Source organism: Magallana gigas, chromosome 9, assembly GCF_963853765.1.
Source record: "Magallana gigas chromosome 9, xbMagGiga1.1, whole genome shotgun sequence".
Taxonomy (NCBI): domain Eukaryota; kingdom Metazoa; phylum Mollusca; class Bivalvia; order Ostreida; family Ostreidae; genus Magallana; species Magallana gigas.
Window position 1 is genome coordinate 43275395 of NC_088861.1, and position 25759 is coordinate 43301153.

A 25759-nucleotide genomic window follows, 5' to 3' on the forward strand; every position below is an offset into this window, starting at 1 on the left:
TATAACTTTTAAAAAATATTTTGCTGAATATTTCCTTTTAAACACAAAACACAAAATACACATCAGACATCTAAGCTACTTAATATTCTTTCATAGGTAAAATAAGTTAAAATGTAAATCTATTGAAATAAAATAGCAATTTTCTACATGATAGATCACCCTAGCTACTCCAGTTGATCGGTTTCATTATAAATTATACAAAAAATTACAATATGCATAGGGTTTAAAATACTTGACGCATTTTAATATTATGTCAAAAAAGAAAAAAAGGAACCAGACTGGTTCTGCTATAGAAAATGTAGGGAAAAACTCGAATCTAGTGCTGATACATTTAAATCTAAAAGAAGAAAAAACTTGAAAAAGGGGAAACAAATTACAGAAACATGTGATAAGTTTTACGTGGTTAATGGTAGAACAAGCAGAAACACTAATAAAATCTTTAAAACATGGAATCCCGATTTTTTTCTTCAAATAATTTTGCATTAAAAACGATATAATTAGTTAAAAATCATAAGTTAATTATCATATCTGCTTTATCGGTGAGAACGCCTTGCGTTTAAACGATTAGTAATTCTGGAATCGATCGATATCCTCATTGTTACTCCGTTATAAGAATGAAACATACTGAAATATATTGCCTGTTTACCTAGCTAATTACTCCAAGCCTCATTTCGACTACATCTAAAATATCTAATTCAAGTTAAAACCTTTGCAAAACTTTCGTGTGAATAGTCCTGACACCTGATTGTTAATGCCTGCCTAATATTGAAAAGAAACACAATAAAAAAAACATTGAGTCCGGGGGGAAAATACCATTTTGGAAAGAAGAAAATGTTGTCGCTTAATTGATAGTGTATTTATAAAAATAGATGCTTTTATGTTAAAAAACAACCAGTAACAATAGTTAATAGAGTTTCTTTTGAGATTTTCTAACAAACATGAATTTGTTTTGTTCTTGAACTTCAATCATTATTGATAACATTTTCGAGCTGGAATATGTATTTATTCAGATATTGCATTTATATAAAATTTTATTAGTTAGTAAACAAACAAATTTTTGGATTAAAAGCAATTTCTGGTATCAAAATGGTATATTGTATGTACGGTATTTTATTAACAACTGCAATGCAAAAACTCTAGCGGCATAGAACATTGGTAACATATTCCTAATTTTAATAGGACACGTTTCTAAACTAAAGCAATGGTTCAAATAATATTGACAAAATCTTTTTTTAACTTAAAAAAAAATCAATTATCAAGCCTTAAGAGTAATTTTAATGACATTATGAATCGATATAAAATCGCGATTTTTAATTGCACATACTTTAATTGCACATATCATCAAAGAAATAAGTTAATGTGACCAATTACGATTAAAACCAAGACAACATCAGAAACAATAAAAATATTTACAATACAACGGAGTGAAGATTTTGTATGCAATATTTAAAGAGTGCTTTGTTATCATTTTTTAATAAAACAGATCTCATTTATCACAATGACTTTTCCCCGTTTTTTTAAGTCTAATAATGTTATACAAATTTTCTAATTTAGATTAAAGAGCACGACCTTTTTTGCACATCAGCGATGTGTGATTTTAAATTTTCTTGTAATAAAAGAATTTCATAACTATGCATTTTTGTTTAAAAACTCATTAGGATATAGTATGAGAAGAAAAAAAACGCTTAATCAGAGACACCATAGAACAAAGAAATTTTGGTATCAATCGACCATAACTTATTTTATGATATAAACATTGTCAAACTGAACTACTTATTTGCAAAAATATTTTGTATACATACATATCTTTATTCAAAAGCCTGCAGACATTAAAAGAAAATCGAATATGTAAAGAGAGAGATAACAAGGCTACAATATATGTAAGTATTATCTGCATATGAAAAAAACTAATTGAATGAAAATTAATTTTAAGATAGGCGAAAATAAGTCAACACAATAATTATATCACGTTACAACAAATGACTGCATGTATATCTGCAACAAAAATATAAACATGTCCAATACAATGCATGAAAATAAACAAATCCGGGTATGCATTATCAGAACATATATTTTTCTTATTAATTCTTTTGGTCTTCTGTATAGTTACATGTTTTCATTTTCCCAACACTCCACGTCGTCGGAATGTTCCATAAAATCACTGATCGTAACACAAGCATTCCTTAAGATTATGTTTAATGTTTCAACGTCGTCCACTGCATTGTGGGCATTGTATGACCCTGCACCAAAATGATCTGCCAGATATGCTTGATTGTGTTTTTTAAGCTGAGGGTATTTATATCGGAAAATATCGAGCGAATCACAGAATCCTGTGAGCGAAGAGTTAAATATATCTGATAGCCTACAATTATGAACAGCTGTAGACAACACTTTGAAATCAAAGCGCCGGCCATTGTGTGCAACTATCGTGACATCATGAAATTTCTGCAACCAGGTCATAAAATCGTTCAGTGCGGTCTTTATTCCCACACATTCAACAGGATTACCTCTGTGTAAGAGTGCTTCACCATTCCAACTTATACCTGTAAGCATCTCTGCAATAGGTGAAATCGAAAGTTCTGGACAAATATATTTTGAAAACCGTTTCTTCGAACTGTATTCCATGGCGGCAATTTGTGTTATATGAGGTATTATTCCTCCACAAACTGAAAAATAAATGCCAATAATGTAAAATAGTAATTTTTTTTCAAATTCTAGTGTTTTCTTTTCTGATTTCAATAACTTACTCAGGCCTGTAGTCTCGAGGTCCAAAATAACGATGCTAGGTTCTGTAATTTTCTTCACATGATACCCTATCTCTGAAACAGTTATCATCAGACAATTATAACCCAATACATACGGTAAAATCATTAATATTTTGGTGGCTCATGTATTGTAGAACACTGTTTCCATAGAATTTACAAACTGCAACGAATTATTAAACTGATGCAAAGTTATTATACGTAAAAATGAATCTGTAATATAATCGAGCACATAGGGGACAAATTTATGCTTTGAGAGGAAATTATACCATTTTCCAGAATGGCTATTTAACAGCTTTAGACGTTTAAACATTGGTGGACATATGATAAAAAGTTAAAACAGAACAAGAAAATCGCTGCATTATATTATAAACATGATTAACTTAATGTATATTTATACTATATACACATAGTTGTTCAATCAAAAACTACAAATTTACCCAGTTGATGGGAGCAGCCTGGTTTATCTTCATCAGTTATCTCAAATGATGTCTCTTTTCCTTTCTTTTCTTTCTTTTGTCTTTTCTTTTGTGGCACTTTGACATCTTCAATGTCTTCATTTATTATTTTGTAAGAAGGTCCTTTAACTTTTGACTTTCTTTTAACATGCCTCTTTTCATTTTTCTCCATTGAAGGCAGTCTTTTCTTGTTGTTCTTATTCTGTTGTCAAGTAGTTTTTGACCTTTCAAACTTTTATAATTTCTTCGCAATGATGTTCTTCTTTTTTGGTCTTTCACTTTTGTATTCTTAATTCTCTTTTTTAATATTTGCATCCACTCTTTAACACTAAAAAATATTCAATATACGTTTACAACTGCTTTCCAGATAAATGCAACATAAAATGTTTTATTTTTAAATCCAAACGAATAAAAATAGGTTTATAAATAATCAGGGGGTTTAATTTTAAATGCAATTACAGTATTTTTGAGGGGAAAATGTATACATTGTAAACAATGCGTAACATGTAAAAGCAAATTATTTTTTAATTAGTTTAAAGTTGGTAATTTCCAGGTAATATATAGGACCTTTTATGTTTAATGCCTGTAAGTTTGGCAAGTTAGTGAATTCATTATTACCTCTAGATAAATGTAAGACTGACCCTGCAAAAAAAATCTCATGTCAAATCAAATAAACCTTTATTGGTGGAAAATTTGTTTTCATTCAAATGTACATACCGTGTATTAATTGTTGAAGGTTCGTGTTTAGAAGAGCAAGTATTTGTGTGGAAGTTTTGGAAGAAATTCCATAAAGGTTAAAATAACCCCTTGGGTCATTATTTGAAGAAAAATTTAAAACGCCTTTTCTTATTTTCACTTTTTCCTAATTATCTCTTCTTTGAAGAGGACATTGACCATTGTTTGAACAAACTTGAAAGCCATTTCCTAAAGAATGCTTTGTGCCAAATTAATTTACAATCGGCACAGTTGTTCTGGATAAAATCGATGAAATCGTATTGAATTTTGTTTAAAATAACAATTAATTGTATGGAAGTTCTGCGTACAGTTTCCATAAACGTTATAAAAAATGCAAAATATTTATTTCAAAATACCAATGAAATGAATAAAATAATCATATCTATCAAAAAAGCGGATTATGCAAGGACAAAATCATTCAAATAAAAGAATTTATAAAATCTTTGTAATTGATTAAATTAAACATATGTAAAACTGTATTTAAAGTTGGTATTTTTTGCTTTGGGGTATATTTTGCTTTTACTGATTAATCAAATTGGTGTCCGGTCAAGTCGTACACAGACCAACTCGTATACAGGTCAACTCGTATACAAAATTTCCGCATAAAAAAACGAAAGTCAACTCGTATACAAAAAAAAATTCCCGTATACCTAACCGAAAGTCAACTCGTATACAACAAAATCGAAATTCAACGACATATAAGAATAAAATGAATGTTATCAACTATTACAAAGATTGCAAAATTCATACATGTATAATTGTGCATTATCATTAAACTCGGTAACGATGTGAAATTACAACCAAAAAATTAACGATAATTAATTGTGTCAATCCGATCATTATTAGTTGCTAATTATTTCTACACACCAAAACAATAATTGTTAAAACAACAAGCGCGGTGTTTCTTGCTTCTCCAAACGGATGACTTCTCAAAGGCTAATTAAGATACTCCTCATTATTTTGTTTGAAAAAAATATATCCAACTTTCCGCTTTTATATATCCTTTCCCAAACTTCTTTCAACATGGTACAACACCTGTGTGTTTCCTGTCGACGAACTGTAAGTAATATACCATTGATTTATAAGTTAAAAATTTGTTTATTCATATAATGAGTGAAAAATGAAAACTGAATATAAAAGTCACTTATGAATTTCTTTTTTACCACCTATTTTATATGCGGAATTTTTTGTATACGAGTTGACTTTTAGTTTTTTATGCAGAAATTTATGTATACGAGTTGACTTTCGTTTTTTTATGCGGAAAATTTTGTATACGAGTTGACCTGTATACGAGTTGGTCTGTGTACGACTTGACTGTAAATCATCAAATTTTGTGAACAAATTGTTTCAAAGAAAGAGAATAATTTAAAATTTAGAAATAAATAAATAAATGTTACTTTTATATGTACATGTTAAATGAATATGAAAATCAATCATGGTTCAGTGATAATAATGATATAAGATAATTAGGATCATCCTGTTGAAGTTTAAAATTATTGTATAAGCTCACTTTTACGTACTACTTACTAAGTAGTGGAACATTTGTCTTTTTTTTCAATTTTGAACATGTTTAGTGTCTTTTTGGATATATTGATGATAGTTTAATACTTTTTGTATTATCTCAATCGTTGCTTTAAGTAATAAATAATGTAAAATATGAGTATCTCCCCAAAAATAATTATAAGGGTAGGGTATTCTGATAAAAACACTAAAAAATTCGACAGACAATCACCTGATCAATTAAAGTATATTGAATTGTGATTATTCTGATATACTAACATTCATGTGTAAAGAATTCTACGCTGATACTTTGGGCGTGTTGTGTTTTTTTAGTGCTAAGCTAGGAAAGGTGGATAACTCATTTACACAGTTTTGATAACTAGACACCAGCTCTTTGAGAGCTCCGATTTTCATAAGGTGAGATAAGACCTTAAGACAACGAAATATGATTTAGAATCGGGACAGAATCTTCATGTAAAGGTTTAGATGTTTTATTAAGGGAAAGAGCTATCGACTAAAGCCTTAAGACCCCTTCTTGTCCCCTACTTTGAAGGGCGAAGACTTTTTCTTGATGTCAAATTGTAGATTTTGTAATTTCAAACCTCAACAAGCATTTCATAACCGTCCTTGAGATATTTAGAACATTTAAAAAAAATATTTTCCTATCCAAACATATTTTGTTTTAAATGTTATAACAAATACCTCGATGAAAAGGATATTATTTTAAATATGTTAAACGATTTCCGATGTTTACGTTGTCAACTTTCGTGTCCCAGCGAGTTCCAGCAGTTTTTTAATGTTTTTTTTTAATATCATGAATATATTTTGCGCACTCTGTATTACATGGACATAAGATTTCAGAAAATTGTCAATAAATCAGAACTGGAAGTGACGTTATCAATTATTTTAAAAACGTAAAGACTCAATATTTTTTATTATTTGTATAAAAAAGATAAAAAAAATATTTGAGGAGTCGACAGGACAAATTTATATGGAAATATAAGAGAAAAAAAACACTACCAAAACAATAACGTTCTCTGATGGAAGCAGAAAATCTTCATCAAATCCTGTTGCATATAAAACTTCCTCAGTTTTAACTGGTGTCGTTACAAAATTGATAAAAGACCTTTAAAGGAAACAAAATGTTAAGAATCATATCTTTCCTTAATTGAATAAAATTTGATGTTCAATTATTCTTTAGTTTGATTCTACGGATGAAACACTTAATCACCACAATGTGAAAACAACTTCTCTGTTCTATGTGATTGTGCTTAAAATCAAATAGCTAATTCAAGCAAAACATAGAGAATGCATGCATGCGTACCCCTACTGTCAAACAAAGATTCTATCATATTTGACTATGTTTTCTATCAGAAACGCAGTTATAGTTTAAAGAGAACAAGGATAAATTCATTCTAGTCCTTACCTTTTCTGTGCCATTAACACGTTTTCTTGCAAGCAGAGCTTTAAATAGAGATGTTAGAGATAATGTTCAATCCCATTGGCTTATTTGTATTATTTAAATATAGTATATGCGCATTAGAATTAAACAGTTTTTGAAAACGGAGTAAAATTCGTTATTTCCAAGAATCGTGGAAACCAACCAAATAGAAAAAGAAATTATTCAACTTATAAATAGAATTTTCAGCGTAATCGGTACTTGAATATTATTCACAACTGAGCATTCTGAATGCGTTTATAAAAATTTAAAATATGTATAAAGACTTTATATCTTTATCTTTATGCGCGGTCATTAGTTCATACTTAAAAAGTAACCAGCTGTCAAAATAAGCACTCTTCATTTCAGTTATCAATTACAATCAGTTTCAACCTTAAAAACATTTTCAAACTTTTCTATATAAGTAGTCTGGTTGATAGAAAAATCAATTCCCTTTCTTCTAAATAATAAATATTCTCTCTTACTGGTCTGAACAAATGCAAGGTTTACAAATAAAAACCCACCATCCACATTTCTCTAATTAATAAATATCCCCTATTATTGATCTGAACTAATGCAAGGTTGATAAAAAACACTACCTCTTTCTTAAGATAATATATATTCTCTATCAATTGTTTCTATAAATGCAAGATTAATTACAAAAGCATCTTTCATCTTTCTATATAATATAAAGTTTAATATTGCTGAAACTAGTAATGGATCTTATGTATGTCGATTCGTTATCTTTCACGAAGAAATGAATAACTAACAAATATCATGATTGGTGATACTGACTGGATAAAATACCTTATAATAATCTGAACTGAGACTTGATCAAAAATGAATTATTTGACAATAATGTATATCGGAGTTCTATCTAACTTTATTTTCATTTTGGTGAAAGACAATGGGTTTTTATATCCTTTTTTCAAAAATCATTTAAAACCCCATGTTTTTGGGGAAAACACACAGCCTATAGATGATCCTTTAAAACGAAACCGAAAATTGATAATTTATAATCACCATGGTTTTCTGAATATCTATAGTTGAAAAAAAAAATGTAAAAAAGAACCCCAATTCTAATACATATATTTTAATCTATTGACTACGTTTATTTCGGTCTTTATAAATCCCAATCAATAAATTGTTGGTTTTGGGAATTTTATTTTGTAATGGATATGTAAAGACATGCCTTGGCAAATAACTCTGACATATCGGCTTCAAATACCTTTACAAACACCTTCTTTACATACCTTGTCATAAAAAAACAAGACAAATTGAACTAAATGTACCGTTCAAAACTAAAACTAATATATTTGTATTATAAAAAAAACAAACCTCGTCTTGACAGTTCCTCATCATCATTTTTTCACTTTTTTTCCCCTTTCTTTGAAATGTTAAAAGTTACGAATCATAGTGGTTTGGAAATATAACTATTTAACATCTAAAAAATTATGATATCTTTAAATCTATTATACATTTTAATGTGTTTACATTAAATCCCTAGACATGAGCTTTATTCCATTTTCAAATTGTGGATTAACTGGCGTTGAGATTGACTGATCTGAAACAACATTACTTAGATTAAGACAATCATCTCATCGTAATAATCAATAAAGATAAGTTATTATCCAATACTGGACATTTATAATAATGTAATAACTGTTAAGAAACGCAGAGCTTGAGATTACCATATTTCTGTTTAATCTTTTGGGAACAGATATATATTCTGTGTTCTAAATAGTGAATATTTTAAGATATAACATTTCCAAAAAACTTAAGAGAGATCCGTAGCCTGATTTTCTAAAAATCATGACGAAAAAAAATTATGATAGTTTTACACCCCTATGACAAATACAGTAGCCTATTTGTTTTTGCATTAAAATGCATTGTAAATGTTTTTGGGGACAAATAGTTACATTTTGCATTCTAAATATAAGGAAATTTTAAAAATCGTGTTACCTTTTAACTAAAGAGCTCGAGAGACCTCATAGCATGATTTTCTGAAAATCCTGTTTTACTACCTTACGACAATTGGCCCATATGCCACAAGGGACAGGGCTGACTCAGAATCAGATTATATTTATTTTCATCAGCATGCGCTTGTATCCTAAACGTCCGCTTGAAGCATAAAAAAACTGATAAGATTTCACTTCCGTGTTTGTTTACACCCTGCAAATTTTGAAAGAAAGAAAAAGATAATTGAATGGTTGAATTCTAAAACCACGGCGCTACCATATGGAGCTCATGATATATTCATTGTATTATTGAAAATTTTCACGTAGAATGTATTCTTTGCGAAAACAATGCTCTGGATATTTCTTGTCGAATAAACAATTAAGGAGTCACTTTCGGTAAAGCTGTCTACAATCCGTCTGGGTGCTTTGTCCTTTTGGTAACTTAGTTGAAGATTAATTACATTCAGAGTGGTTATTTTGAACTGCCTGAGTATGTTTAATACGATTTTATTCAAACTTTTTATTGTCAAATGCCTACAAATAAGTCCTACAGGCTGAATTCTATCATATCGAGGTTCAGACCGTCTTCTGTCTTTCAAGAACACTTGTCTATTTTTTCTGATGCTGGGAATTGCTTTGATTACTAGTAATTGGGCCTCGTACATCTTTATTAAATATGTTAGTAGACACGTTTCTTGCGTGTATAAAGGACATCGGTGGATACTCATTGATCATCAATATCGTTATAATTTCTTTCAGAAATATTTTATGTCATCTTGTTTGGCTACTTCTTCACACTTGATGACTATGTGTCTTTTTGCAACTACACTGCAATCTTTTGCGTTTTTACGTAACCCATGGCGGACATCCAGTATTGTTGTGGTTTTATCCTCGTGACAGCCTTCACAGAGTCTGGTCGATACTTTCCTTGTTTTCCCCTTTTCTTTAATGTAATTACACTGCATACATTTATCTATATCCCATTGTTGTATAAGGTCAATTTTGACTCCTTTCACAAATCTGGTGTATTGAACAGGTAACATGCCACTGCAAGCAAATCCACGAATCATCGTCCGGGTCACCAGATTAAGAAGGTAAGGTGAAGAGGACCACAGCAAAATGTCAGTTTTGTTGGAACTGCAGTTGAATGTCATTGCCGGAACGTCCTTTTTCGCTTACTATTGGACAGGAAATACTCTCATCACAAACTTTGGCGTGATTTTGAACAATCTTTACCAAACGATTACGAGATGTAAAGGCTGTCACAAATATTTTTTGTTTGGTCTCTTTTTTTGAAGTTGGTTTCTTGCGTACCATTTTTCAGACTTCTTCTTTAAAGAGTTTCAAGTTTTTTTTTCAATTATATCATTATTATTTATATGAAAAGCTAACTGTCTGACTAATACCTCTCGAACATCACTAAGACGTCCTATTATCTGAGCTTTCTTCATCTCATGGAATGGATATTTTAAATACTGGAAATCTTTTTCTTTGTAGTAGTTCCATGTATAGCGCTTTACCGTAATACATGTAACTTTATTTACCATTTTGCAATGTTCCAAATTCATAGAGAATATATATATATATATATATATATATATATATATATATATATATATATATATATATATATATATATATATATATATATGTGTGTGTGTGTGTGTGTGTGTGTGTGTGTGTGTGTGTGTGTGTGTCATGTTTATGTGTAATATAATATAATTTGTAACATCTGTTCTATATTATGCTTCAGTCTTTTCATTTTGGAAATTCTAAATTTGTAATTGGAAAATAATTAGTTTACTCTGAACTACGGAAAGCTACATTCACATATGTTAGTAATTTAATCTTGACATCTCCCTTCTCTGAATCTTGGTATCAATGTTATTATTTTAATTATTGTCAAATTAACGGTCAGATCTGAGAAATACGTTTCTTTGATTTATTCATGGTTAGAATTACGGTTTCCTGTTTTCCATATGTGTGCGTTGTAAAATTCTGCTTGCTGAACTTTTTAATCAATTCTATTGGTCAGGTGAGAGTAGGCGGAGTTGTCAAAGATGAAAAGTGTGTGAGTGAAAATTGTGTGTTCTTCTATTTCCGACCTTTGTTAAATTGAGTTGTACCTTTATATGTTATGTGAAATATTGATTTTCTGACTTAATAAATTTTAGAAATTTTAAAAACGGTATTTATTATTCATCATCAAAGTGAATACGTTACATGGTGGAGAATCTAAATTAGTTGTTAAATTTTGTTGTTAAATTACGCTTTCGGTTTTTCTTATTCCCTAGAAGAGACTTTTATTCAAATGCCAAAAGAAGAACCATCTAAGAACAATTCTTTTATATCAGCAAAATGTGAACCATTATATGGCTATCCAACAGAGAGCGCATCAAAATTCCTCTCCGACTTTCGTTCCTATTGTACGCTACAAAACCTTATCGATGATAAGAGAACCATCGCAGCGTTCCACCTGCATTTAAGGGGACCTGCATTGATATGGTTCAATACATTGAACGAGTCTAACAAAGTCCTATGGACAGTGCAGCAGGAGGCTTTTCAGAATCGATACATATCCAGAGATATTTCTGATCCATCTATCATCGCGGAATCGGCGATATTTGACGCGTTGACACTCCATCCAACCATGGCCATTGAGCCCTTTCATGGTCAAGTGTTAAAAAAGGGATCCAAACTTGACAAACCGGAGAGAGACTTAACCTCAAAATTTATCAACGGTCTCCCCGAACAACTTGCATTCTTTGTACGAGCAGGAAATCCCAGATGTCTCCAGCTGCCAAATTTGGCAACAAAGAGGACATAGTGCGGGTGTGTGTAAGAAATTAAAAAAATCGGGAAACTAATCGCGCCCGGCTCAAGATCAGCACCAAAAGTCTGCGGCGTGAAAACCAAAAGTGCCGGTGAATGTGTTAATAGTGTTAATGATGTAAATATATGTGATTCAGTGGATGATAACGTTGGAGATTTTATGTACATGGATGTCCTAATCAACGGTACAAAGGTAGCTGCTTTGTTAGATACTCGCAGTAGTACATGTATAAACATTATTTCTAATTTTTGTATGAGAAATTACCTTCACAAAATAAATCAAGTTTTCAGTCATGCGGCGAACAGACAGTCAAATTGGCCAATAATCAGTTTGTTCGTGTTTTCGGTACATCCAGGATCTTGATGCAAACACCTTGTTCTCCCACAGAGCCTTCCATCTTTGAATATATTTTAGAATGTACATCTCATCCTTTGATTCTTGGTACATGTTATTTTATTTCAAAGAACATTTTTTTAGATTTTGATAAGTTTCATACTTTTAGAAGTAAGACTAACTGTACAAAAGTAGATGTAAATCAAATTTTGTGGTTCCGCCAAATGTAGCAATGTTTGTGTATGGCAGGGTGACTAGACAAGAAATGATTGGGTTGCCAGGCGTTTGTTCTGGGCATAACATGTTCTTGCGTAAGAGTCTATTGCTTGTAAAATCAGTAGTTACAATAAGCACCGACCTTACTGTTCCTATTAAGATAATAAACCCTAGTACTGAACCGGTGTTTGTTAAGAGGTGATCTATCATGTCTCATTTTAAACCCATCGATAATACATTTACGATTACCCCCACTGACCTGGAACAAACCCAAGTGGAATGTGCAATTGTAACTGTGTCTGACCAATCAGAGGAGAGCGGAGTATCTCAAACGGATGCCAAGTTCCTATCTAACTTTTTCTTTAAAAATAAATTGATTAAAGTTAATAAAACTTTGTTAACCGAAACTTTATGCCGAAATCGAGATATATTCGTAACAAAGGAAAATCCTGACATTGGTCTTACAAATGTAGTAGAACATCAAATTCACTTAAAACCCGATGCGGAACCTAAACATCAAAGACCGTACAGATTACCGCCGGACAAAAAGGAAGTTTTGCGTCATCAGCTTAATGAACTTCTTCGACAAAATATCATCGCCCCAGTAGACAAATCGGAAAATGTTCCTATAACAAGCCCGATAGTATTGGTATCAAAACCGTCGAAACCCAAAGGTAAATTGACTGATTTGACCAAAGAGCAGTCACTGTCGTATTACAGGTTTTGTTGCGACTTTCGGTATCTGAATTCTGTTACGCAAGAATTTCGCTACAATATCCCAGACTTGCAGGAATTAACAGAATCATTTGCAGACAAAACACCGAACTTTATTTCGTCAATAGACATGAGCAAGGGATTTTTCCAAATGCCGATTTCTAAAGACTCGACAAAATTCACAGCTTTTAATACTTGTTACGGAACATTTAAATTCTTACGACTTCCCATGGGACTTAAAACATCACCAAATAGTTTTCAGTTGTTTATGGATAAAGTCCTCCATGGATTAACATTTAAATCTGTTCTGTGCTACCTGGATGATGTTCTCATTTGTTCCGAAACATTCGATCAACATATCAAAGACTTGCAAGAAGTATTTGATCGTTTTCGTACCGCAGGACTAAAACTGCAACCGTCGAAATGTCATTTCGCTCAACAAAAGTGTATTTTCCTTGGTCATGAAATCTCACGTGATATCTGAGATATACGTTTCTTTGATTTATTCATGGTTAGAATTACGGTTTCCTGTCTTCCATATGTGAGCGTTGTAAAATTTTGCTTGCTGATGCAAATTTCTTTGAAACTTTTTAATTAATTCTATTGGTCAGTTTAGGTGAGAGTAGGCGGAGTTGTCAAGGATGAAAAGTGTGTGAGTGAAAATTGTGTGTTATTCTATTTCCGACCTTTGTTAAATTGAGTTGTACCTTTATATGTAATGTGAAATATTGATTTTCGGACTTAATAAATTTTAGAAATTTTAAAAACGGTATCTATTATTCATCATCAAAGTGAATACGTTACAATATATATATATATATATATATATATATATATATATATATATATATATATATATATATAAAAGCTAAAGTTTGTTGTTAGATATTAGCGGAATAATTGTTTTGATTTTAAAGACCAAAAATTACATTCTTATATATAAATTGCACGTCTCTCTTAAAAAATATTGGATATATACTACGGTGTTTTATTGAAGAGTAATTTTTGAATGAATTTGATATTTCGATATTATTTGATAGGAAATCAGTTTTATTTGGTAAATTTCTAAATCCAAGCATTTGTACACTCTGTAATCTAGTATCAATGGTTGTTTAATATTATATTTTTGCAACAAAATATAACAATAACTCATACTGGAGTTTTGATCTAATAAACAAATAATTAAAAACAGGTTTCTGCTTGAAAAAATTCTGATATTGAAAAACTGTTGATACTTACATTTTAGATTATGAAAACCACTTGCAAACAACTCGTGGGAAGTTCTAACAAACTTTATGACATCCACGACGGTTTAAACATTTATTTCTGATGTAATAAATGACTTTATAAATTATTATATGTATCTCTTTTTTTCTTTTTCTCTCACTTCCTTTCGACCTTTTTTCTCTCTATTGTTATCATTTTGCAAGAATATCACTTATTCTAAGCCATGTATATAATTTATATTATTAATAATTGATATATTTTTAATAAATTGTTCATTATTTAAATAACTAATTATTAATATAATTTCTATAAAATACATGTCTAATATCTATTAGAACCATTGTAACAAGAGCTTGGACTTTGGGTAGTTGTGTCAAACAGCAATGTGACGTAAGCCTGTTTATTTCATTGCTAGCCACTCAGCCATTGCTCTTTGAAATCAACAAGATTTGTCTGGCTTTTGAGCTAATAGTATGCAATCGGAGCAAATTTCGCTTGAAACCGCGTCATTTAAAACTTGTTTTGACGCAAGAAATAGACAGCTACCGTCCAATTAAAAATCCAAGGTCTTGTTAAAATGGTTCTACATCGTCTTCTCATTGTCAAAATGTGAAGTAATGCGGGTCATAAAAGGACTTATTTCCGTAATGAGTAATTTTTGGACAGAAAGCAATCCTATCATTACAGCCATACACCCTATTTATATATATTTATCAATTTCATATTTGCTTTTATGAACATAGTAAAATGAAATTGAAATTCAGTGACCTTAAATACCATTTGTTCCACTTCCCTTATGTAATGATCACAAACTTTTCAATAGAAATCCCATATTTTTTTGGCTATACAAAGAGGAAAATCCCCACAAAATGATTAGGTTCATCTTGTTATATTTACATCCATCAAGTATGATTCCCTCTATTTCTTACGGAAATTGATTGTAATTCACAGCTCTATAAAACTGACAGAACTGACATCTACAAGATCCAGTTTTAACCAGTTTATCGATCCGGAATCTTATAAAAAACGGCTGCATGTCATGATGATGTCAGACTATTACCATATTACCTTATAAGGCAATTTCTTTTATCTAACATACTGATGTAAATTAACAATAATTAAGTTACTATTTACGATTAATTTGTTAAAAAAAAAAGAAGTGAATAAAAGCATTAAAAAGGCTTCTTTTGATGATTAATGCGGGCTATGAGGGTAGTGATCTTTGCAGAAGAAAAATTTGAAAAAAAGTTGAAAGCGAGTTTTGTATTTTTTTTCTGTAATGTCTCGCTACCTTAACATTCTGCATGAATCACCAAAGAAAGCATTGATTGTTTAAATAATACATAAGAAGAAAAATTATTGAAAAGTATTGGAAATCTGCTAGCATTATTCCTTAATACTTGCAATTTTTTCAATACCATAGATATTCTTAGAGTAAATGAATACAAAAGAATGCATCATAGAGAAAATAAATTGAAACTTATGTACTATTTAAAAAAAAACGTGTAGGTTTAAATCAGGACTATTTTCAAATATGATATAGACCATGTGATATCAAATCAACTTAGATACAAAATAGTTAAGAATAATTGATTAAAATTGATTATATATGTTTAATGTTTATTATCAGACAATTAAAATATACAAAGTGATACAAAACACAGTGTTTAAATAGAAAACAAAAGATCCACACATTAACAAATCATGGCGTGTCTCTTCTGGGTAGATCTTTTTCTGTCTTAACTGCATGCTTTGCAACCTAAAATGAAAACATTGTTAATAAAAACGTATTTTAACAGCAGTAATTTAAAATTATAAATACCTTTTTTCAACAAGGTGCAATTTTATATATTGCACACGAATATTTGAGAATATGGTGTGAAGATTACTTTTTCAATTTAATAGTTTATATTTATTGTTCTTCACACTTGTTGAATTATAAACATTTTCACGCTTAACTATAGATTATGGTCCAAAACGTACGCAAACAAGCGTTCCTTTATTTTTCAGATTATTGTCTTTCTCAAAATTGAAGAACGTGAAAAAAACAAGAACTGATTGTCTTGAGAACATTATGGACACATATAATCCATGCATATGTTTTTCCGTACAACGTGGATAGTTTTAAAGGGACATGGTCACGATTTTGGTCAAAAATTATTTTTCCGATTTTAATGTTTACAATGTTTCAGTAGGGCATTTTTAATAGGCAACCAAAATTTGATTGTAATTCTTCGCTATGTAAACAAAACTTTTGTTTACATTTTGAATGTTGAAGTGAAAATTCCAGTTTTAGACGTCAAATGATTGTGTTAATCGTTAGTAGCTGTTTATTTATGCCTAAAATGAATAAAAAGATAGACAAATCAGCTATAAAAAGATTTTTATTGGTATATTGAACCTATGTAAACAATAACAGGGCACGAGCCTTGTTTACATGACGTAGAATTATGAGCCCTGTATCTTGCTTAAGACTCAACGACTGGCACCCAAATTTCATTTGATCATTAGAAATGCATTCCTTAAGCATTGTAAATAATAAAAACAGAAAAATAAAATTTGACCAAAATCGTGACCATGCCCCTTTAAATATTATATTCAGTTTTAATCGCCCATTAGTTTATCATTAAAGAAGAATGTATCAAATTGTTCATTCTTTTTCACATGTTAACCTCTGAGCCACTTGTTCTAGGAAATACAAGTTATAATCAAAGTACCGAAGAACTGATGGGAGTTGATTTTATCGATGTTCATATATTTTAAAATCAATGATATGTTATTTTGCAAGACAAGTACAGGTTATTTCTAATCTCTATTTGAATTACGCACATTTTTATAATATGAATTTTTGGACTTTTTCGACACAAGAATGTTGATAAAACCCCATATAAATCATGTTAAGTAATATTTAAAGATAGAAATAATTCAAAGAAACTATGTATCAGTGATAGAAATATTTCTGGAGAATTTATGGATTCAAGCAATATTGAAATCTCGTCTCGTTCAACCAAACGCTCGGCTGTCAATGTTAATCTCCGACAAGCAAGAGAGACTCTCTGCTTGTCGGAGATTTACGGAGACAGCCGAGCGTCGAGTTGAAGGAGACTATATTGAACTCTGGCGTAAGAATACATACAACTACAAAAAATATCTAAATTGTTCGTACCATTTTAAATCTGACTATTTTCAAGGTATTTATAAATCTGTTTCTTTGAAAAACAATGCTTTAGCATACATTATTTCGAATTTATCAATTATTCTCAAGAACTAATTCTGGTCAGCGGCGATGATTTGTGCTTTGGTCCAAACACTGTTTCAGAGTAACTGCATAGGAAAGTTGATTAAAATCATCTCCCCAAAAGTTCGATTTTTTTTATATGGTTCATACAATTCTAATTTACACCGCTTTCAGACTACCTTTCTTGAAATTTGGGAAATTAAAAAAAAATCGGGAGTATGCGTCCGCATCACACAGATAAATAACCGAAATTTTAGGAATTTTAGATTTTTCTAAAAGATGGACTTCTTTATTAATTTCTTTTTCCCTCTATATATAATACTGGGAAATTAACAAATTGACATCTGTATACCTAGTATTTGTCTAAGATAGGAAATACTTGGATCAATATAGACAGATGATTCACTTTACTTACCTCTCCTAGCATCCTTAGTTCTATTAGTTATCTTTCTACCAACAAATGCTAGCAAAGTGGGTAGAGCGACCAATCTTTCAGTCCTTCATTGTAAGTTATTCTTGAAAATCAGGAGGAATCGGAATGACAACTCTGGAATCTCTAGCAATGCAATGTTATAATGGCACTATTTAGAAAATGACTGCTTGTTGAAATAGACCATCAATCTCATGATTAAAAAAATAATGTATAAAAATACATTTTTCATTTTCTTTGCTGATAATGAATATAAACAGTCTGCATATTGAGAAATACAATGAAGTCCTCCACTAAAATTGTTAATTTCATGCACCCTGATGCGTTCTGAGTAGAAGATTTTTACAGATTAACTCTATATATATTCCTTTGTAAAACTTCAATCCCCCATTGTGGCCTCACATACCCCCGGGGATAATGAATTGAACAAATTTTAATCTACACTATCTGAGGATGTATTTAAACATGTTTCAGCGTTTCTGGCCAAATGGTTTTTAAGAAGAAGATTTGAAAAGATTAACTCTATATATTCCTATGTAAAAATTCAATCCATTGTAGCCCCATCTCACCACAGAGGACCATGATTTAAACAAACTTGATTCTACACTATCTGAGGATGTATCTACACGTTTAAACTTTTATGGCCAAAATATTTTGAGAAGATTTTTGAAAAATATCAATTTTTTTTCAATAAATCCCTATTATCCCCCTTAAAAAAGATTTGGCCCTTTTAATCCTACCCCTAGGGAAAATGATTTGAACAAACTTGGTTTTTTGATAAGTTTCTTTGAAGAAATTTTTTAGAGATGAACTCTATATTATATTCCTATGTAAAAATTTGATCCCCCATTGTGGCCCCACCCTTCATCCTGGGTGGTCATGATTTTCATAACTTGAATCTACTATATCTGAGGATGCTTCCACACAAGGTTCAGTTTGGTTTTTTTGCCATATGGTTCTTGAGAAGAAGATTTTTGAAAGTTTCTCAAAAATTTTCAATCATTCATAATTATCTCTCCTTTAAAGAAGCGTGATCCTTTATTTTCACAACTTTCATTCCCCTTTGCCGAAGGATGCTTTGTGTCACGTTTGTTTGAATTGGCCCAGTGGTTCTAGAGAAGAAGTCAAAAATGTAAAAAGTTTACAGATGGATAGAAAGATGGACGCCAGACAAAAAGTGATCAGAAAAGCTCACTTTAGCTTTCAGCTCAGGTGAGCTAATAAAAAAAGCTTAGTTATGAAAAGGTTACATTTATTTGCTACTTTTTTTCTTTAAAGATGATGCATTTTGCTAAAATAATGACACAGTTTAAGTAAACAATACTTACTTCTTCCTTTAATTATGCTTCTGATCGTTTAATCTACATTAAGTCACGGTTTTGGATGCAACCAAGCCAATACAAAAATTCACAAATCTCTCCTCTATCCTCTGCTTTAAGCATGTCAAAAGATCTGGTATAGTGGATAATTCCTTGACTTTTGAGTGGCAAAGTCAGGAGTTTAAAATCTTCCTTTGTTACTTTCAGATAAACAAATATTATCTATAAAAAAAAAATTAATAATAATAACAAATGTAGAATTATATAAACAAGAGGACATTGGGCCACATTTCTCACCCAAGCCATAATAGCGAAAATAAAATCAGCTATAATGAGTCATATATACATAACATCTGGTCAAAGTACATGTAGAAGAATAGTTCCTGATTGAAAGGTTTTCAAATATTTCTGCAGATATCTTATGTTAGGCATTAAGCACCCTTTATAACAGGATGATTTCAAAGCAATATCACATATATATATTTTTTCCTAATTGTTAAATTTGACCCCTTCCATTGTAGCTCCATCCTATCCCTGAGGAAAATGATTAAAACAAGAGGCCCATGGGCCACATCGCTCACCTGAGGACTTTGATAAAGTTTGATAAAATTAGCTAAAGGTACTTCACTACAGCGCGACTTATACTTTTTAAGACACTTCGTCACAAGATGGCAATTTAAATGTTTTGTTAAACAGTTTGTATCAATGTAAAAATTAGACCATCCCCTCCAGTAAAGTCTCATCCGATTTTAATTGATTTTTAAAGATATATCTCTTATGTATTACACTACCTGAGGATGCTTCCATTCAAGTGACAGCTTTTCTTCTTAATTGATTTTCAAAACGAAGATATTTCTCTTTACATTCCTATGTAAAAATTCGCCCCCCCCCCCCCCCCCCCCATGGTGGCCCTATCCTACCCCAAGGGATTATCGCTTGAACAAAATAGAATCTACTACCTGAGAGTGCTTCCTCACAAGTTACAGCTATTTGGCCAATTGGTTTTGAATGAAGATTTTTAAAGAATTTTCTCTATACAGTCAACCTTCGTTATCTGGAACTAGATGGGACCGTTTAAAAACCTTTGAGATATCCGAGTATTCGAGATATCGAGGGTAAAATAAGTAGTTGGGACTTACAAGTTCAACTGAATATTCTTATGTAAAAATTTGAATGACGCATGACGACAGATGATGACCAATAGTTCAGGTGACCTAATGAGTAGAGGTATAACAATCAACAATGAGGGTAACTAAAAGATCCATACAGTAATTGACACTTACTTTGGTTTCCATACATATTATTCCCAGGGTATTAGGAAACGTTACTGAGAAGGGAATTTTTGCAATGAGCTCATATCCAACCCGCCTAAGAACATCATCATCAAGTTGATCTTCCAAACATTCAGACGAAACATTGTTGATAGGTTTCCCTTTCGCCTATAAATATGCAATATATAAAGATTTTCATACAACTCAAGCTGAACGAAAATAGATTCTACGGAATCTAATAACCTTATATTGTCAAAAATATCTTAAAATATTTTATATGCATTATAATATTTATCCACTGTTCCTTGCATCAAAAGCTTTAACCAGCTCAAAAAACCTTTACCTCATTCAGCATCCGAAACCTATGGCTCAGATTCAGTATTCAAGCCTGTCAGGTGCATCAGTATAAAAAACGCACCATCCATGCAAATTTGGTGAAGTTAGGACCAGTAATAACTAAGATATAATCATCAGAGGGCACAGGCACCAAAAACTTTAACCTTCTCCAAAACTTTTACCTCCTCCAGCATCTGAAATTCATTGCCAAAATTCAGCATCCAAGTCTTTCAAGTCCATATTAAGTAGGTCCAGATGCATGATCTATGCAAGTTTGGTGAAGACAGACATTATAGAACATAGAATTGTGAGCAAAGCTCTATATCCTGCTTATAACTCGAAGCTTGAGAATGCGGGACTGTTTGCCTGAAAGACCGTTCGCAGTGAGACGTTTCACCCCAAGATGTTTCTCACCGTTTAATTACAGGTAACTCTTGATAGCTCGAAGTCCATGGGACCGAGGAAAAACTTCGAGGTTTCAAGAGTTCGGAATTTTCCGGGTTGACCGACGGGTTTTAAAATTAGTCTTACTGGATGTTATGATTAAGCCATTTATTTAGTGCTAACCTTACGCACGTGTTTAAACAACGTTTTCTTTTCAGTTACAGTTACAAGTTTCAGAACTTGATGTTTAAAAACAAAATACAGACGAATATTGAATAAATTCATGATGATTATTTATTTAATGCATTAGATTGAGACCAGATTGCTTAGTACTACTGGAATGCAAGACAATCGACATGTCAGAAATGAGATGACTGAGTATCACCCATTGTTCCTTCACCAGCTGTTTGAGCTTGTTCAGCAATAATCATTATAATGACAATGATTCTGATAAGCATAATTTTTACAGTTTTATAATTCTAAAATTTGACCATGACTCAATATTAAATTATTGTTTCGTCTCAATTAAATCATTGCGTCTCCAAAATATCGTTAAACGGTTTGTGTTAATTATAGATTAGGTATCAGTATGGTCAATCATCAAACAATTATCACCTTGCAAGACAAGTGTCGCCTGAATAACTAATCCGTGACACGGTTCCGGGTCTAATGCCTGGAGCCATTTAAATGACCAAGTAGGTGTTAATTAGGAAAAGCACTTGGAGATACACAGCGACTTCGAGAATTCAAGAGTAAATTTGCTAAGTCATATAAAGGAAAAAATCGGGACCCTAGACTCACTTCGAGCGAACAAAGTTCGAGCCATCGAGAGTTACCTGTATGTGGTAACAGTAAATTAATATTAATTTAATATTAATATAAATTATCAATATTTGTTTTTGTACTGTTTGTATTATTATTCCAATATGTATCTACTAGATTCCATAATTAATTAACACCCATAAAGCCATCTTAGGTGAGCTAAAAACTTTAACCTGCTCCAAAAACCTTAACCTTCTACAGCATCTGAAATTCATGGCCCAGATTCAGCATGATAGTCTTGCAAGTTCATAAGTAGGTCCAGATACACAATCACTGCAAGTAATTTTAGCAGAAGTCTGTTTATTATTACTACATTCTTAAATTATGTGTTGAATGGCCATTAAATACCTCAACTACAAACAACAGTGTGTTTTCCTTTTTGGTTGGCATAGTTGATGGTGTTGGAGCAAATCCGTACTCTAAATCTGGAGTGCTACTCACTATTTTCTCACCAAAAACAAAAGACCTTTTGACCACAGCTCTGAAATATAGCACAAAAAATCATTGCTAGCTTCAACAAGGCATCACCTTCAAGAGACCATCACCATTATTCCAATTACATTATAACAAAAAATCAATTCTACTAAGAATTAAAAATTTATACAGGGGTCTTGATGTATCATATTATATAAACAAGAGGCCCATGGGGCCACATCGCTCACCTGAGCAACAATGGCTTAATATCCATGGGCATTCAAAGAATATTGTGCCATTATGGCCCCTCGGTAGAATAACAAAAAAATAAAAGATACCGTAAAGTATCTAAATTTTACACTTATTTTTGCATACACTTAATCTTTAACATTACACCTTAATGAAAATAAGATCCTATGCAAGAAATTTAACTAAATTTTTGGTAGAGGTTTACGATTAACTTCCAGTTCCCTTTATCTAAGGCCCCCCCCCCCCACCACTTTATAAGGCGATCAAAATACATGAGAGCATAAAGGTAACATATTTTTCAGACGAATCATTTATGCTGAAATTTAGTCAAATTGCTCATTTTTAGCCGAAATTTTAAATAAAATCCTATGATACTTTGCTTCAAACGACACGTCAAACTAATTGCTTTAAAATGGCATATCAAACTGCAAGTAACATTATCAGTGTATGATGCACATTATGTCCTTGATATTGCTACCAATTATTATTAATGATTAACATTTCAACAATTACACTTTATACTTATGCATTGTATTTTCAAATACCGGTAACATCTATTTAAAGTTGCTTGCATTGTATACAATTCCGGATATCACATGTTATGCAAGTTTTATGAGAGTTAACTAACCTGACTTTGTCACAAATATTTTATTCCCACGTATTAAAATAAATATCCACTCTGACCATCGCCAGTGTATTTGCCCTAATCAGCCACCTGTTGGGGCGTGGTTAATGTTTAACAATTTCTGGTGTCAGAAGCATGCATCGGTCTCGTGTCGGACTTCAAAGGGGGATCTCAAGTGCAGAAAGCTTAGCAATTACTATGATTTAATGATATTGTTTACTTTGTATCCAGTAATGCAGTTATACACGCCATTGTTCAACATAGACACTGTTAGAAATAGATTGATCATTTGTACAACTTGATGATGACGATATACAACATACATATGTTTCCGAAAATTTTTATTCAACAACTGTTGAAATAAAAGAATTGGACAATAATTAATTAATCAATGAACTATAATCACTCTTATAAAAGTACATACATGTACACAGGGAATGAACATGCCGTATGGATCTCAGCCTTAGGGAATGATTACTATAGTATTAGCACAACCGATGTCAGCCTATCGTACATGTTGTATAAACAATAGTATTGATAATTGCTGATTACGTATTTTAAGATTGCATTTGACAACAAAATATTTCTTAATTATACTTTCTACTAACAACTCTTCACTATTAAACTAATCAAAATTAAAAACATTACCCAGACATACTGCAATAATTTTTTCCATTCAAATTTGGTTTTAATTTTACTGCGCAATGTTATCTTCCCACTAGTGATAAATGGAACCATTTGACAATGTGTTTTTAAAAAAAACGGAATGGTAAACTTTTAATTGATTAAAGATATATACCATTTTTTAATTACCGTTATTATTATGTATAGAGTGTTAACAAATGAGAGAAAACGATAATTAATAAAGATAAACAATGAATTCAATAAGGTAAGATTCTACAATCACACAGCAAACTCAAGATGATTAAAACCAAGATTTTCAATGCTATTATTAACAATTTTCTGACCTCAAGCCTTAGACAAGTTGATCAAGACGATAAGTCGGGTGCTCTGCTCAGAGAAAAAGAATTACGACTAATCATCAGAAAAATACGGTATATTTTCTCCCTCAACTATACTTACTTGTTATTGTATTTTATTTTTAATAAAAAAAATTCCTATATGTGAAAGAAGAAATTAAATTAAATTAAAAACATTCAAAAATTTAATTGGTCTTCTCCATTATAAATGATTGTCGTTTACCTGGCGTGAATTTGTATGACGTTTCATAAACTTACTCACTTGACTGATGAAAAACTTAACTGAAAAATGTTGTCACATGATATTTTAAAGAGATATAATTCTAACCAAATGGCAATGTATTGACAGGCATATTGCTCTTTTGTACTAAGACCCACCCATTATTTTCATCTTTATTCAAAAACAAGAAATGGCTACAAAGATAATTTTTAAAGAACAACGATAATGCTTTTATCCTCAAAATAAACAAAAATCAAAACAAGCTTAAACCACCGCCACAAGTGAACATTTCAACGCAATGAAATATTTAATCTCAATTTACTTTACAAAATCGGCACAAATATATTTTGCATGTTTCAAATATTCACTTCGGACGTAAACTGTTGTACAACAAGAGAATTCTTCTTTGTAACATTGACCCACTTATCATGCCTTCAATATGGCTGCTTCTAATAAAGAACTAGACCAGCCCTCTCTCTCTAACCTGGTTTTCAATTGTACGAAATACCTAACCCAAAATTATAAAAAATTCCATTTTGAATCACACATAACTTTGCATCTGTATAAAGTGTTTTCATCCATCTAATAATATTTGGACCAAAATTGAAAAATTTAAGTTCTTAAGACCATGATATCGAGTCGAAAGCTTTTTCAAAATCGATAAGTAATATCATTCCAGGAATTTGCCTTATTTTTGTTTCATTAATAATATCATAAACAAAGCGGGTGTTTTCTCCAATAAACCTACCCTTTAAAAAACCCTTTTGATTTTCATTTATAATGTACCGTATTTCACGGAATTTAGGTCGATACTTTTTTCCCCTGACATGTGGACCTCGCCCTATTCATCGCTTCGCCCAATTTATGTTGTTTTTTTTTGTTGGAATTTTGCAAAAATTTATGCAACCCTCCAATAAAATCATGAGTGTTTACTGTAATACTGCTTGAATTTCTGTGTAAAAATCGTATGGATTTTAATCAATATACTGTAGTAATTTATCATTTAAACAAAATTAAATGTAAATAGATTTATTTCTTCTTACATTTCTTACTTAGATCACTGACTGAATCATTAAATGCTGTCATGCATTTTGATCGTGTGCTTACGATAAACAGGAAATCGATTTCGCGCGGTAAAAGTAAAATGAGAACCGTACAAAGGGTAATTACAGGGGGAAATATCGTCGGGTAGAAATAAAAAAAAAAACAATTTGTTTTCATAATAGAATACATGAACAAGTCTTTTTCTGTATATTCAACATAAAACTTTCGATGAAATTTTAGCCAGGTGTCTCTG

General features: G+C 31.3%; 2 protein-coding genes across 7 annotated transcripts in view; both read right to left on the bottom strand.

The window, feature by feature from the left end:
• LOC105325189 (uncharacterized) overlaps nt 1-25759 on the bottom strand; it is a 68677-nt gene that overhangs the window by 27680 nt on the left and 15238 nt on the right. For 2 of the 4 annotated variants that reach the window (XR_010709707.1, XR_010709708.1), the window contains exons 5-7: nt 22323-22455; nt 20445-20600; nt 19171-19383 (exon numbers count right to left, since the gene is read on the bottom strand). Coding sequence is in view for 1 of the 4 variants with exons in the window: in XM_066072165.1 (XP_065928237.1) it covers nt 19204-19383; nt 20445-20600; nt 22323-22455 (469 nt within the window). In the remaining 3 variants the exon portion in view is untranslated. The other 2 variants (XR_010709709.1, XM_066072165.1) reach the window with 2 other exon arrangements.
• LOC105325188 (DNA polymerase III PolC-type-like) lies at nt 1588-6603 on the bottom strand. 3 transcript variants are annotated; one of them, XM_066072166.1, is made up of 4 exons: nt 6476-6603; nt 3203-3548; nt 2748-2819; nt 1588-2666 (listed from the first exon to the last, which is right to left on the bottom strand). In XM_066072166.1, the coding sequence occupies exons 2-4, from the start codon at nt 3390-3392 to the stop codon at nt 2107-2109; spliced, it is 822 nt and encodes a 273-aa protein (XP_065928238.1). In that variant the 5' UTR covers nt 3393-3548; nt 6476-6603; the 3' UTR covers nt 1588-2106. The 3 variants fall into 3 exon arrangements, with proteins under 3 accessions (XP_065928238.1, XP_065928240.1, XP_065928239.1); XM_066072168.1 differs by lacking the exon at nt 6476-6603 and adding an exon at nt 3938-4212; XM_066072167.1 differs by lacking the exon at nt 6476-6603 and adding an exon at nt 3839-4212.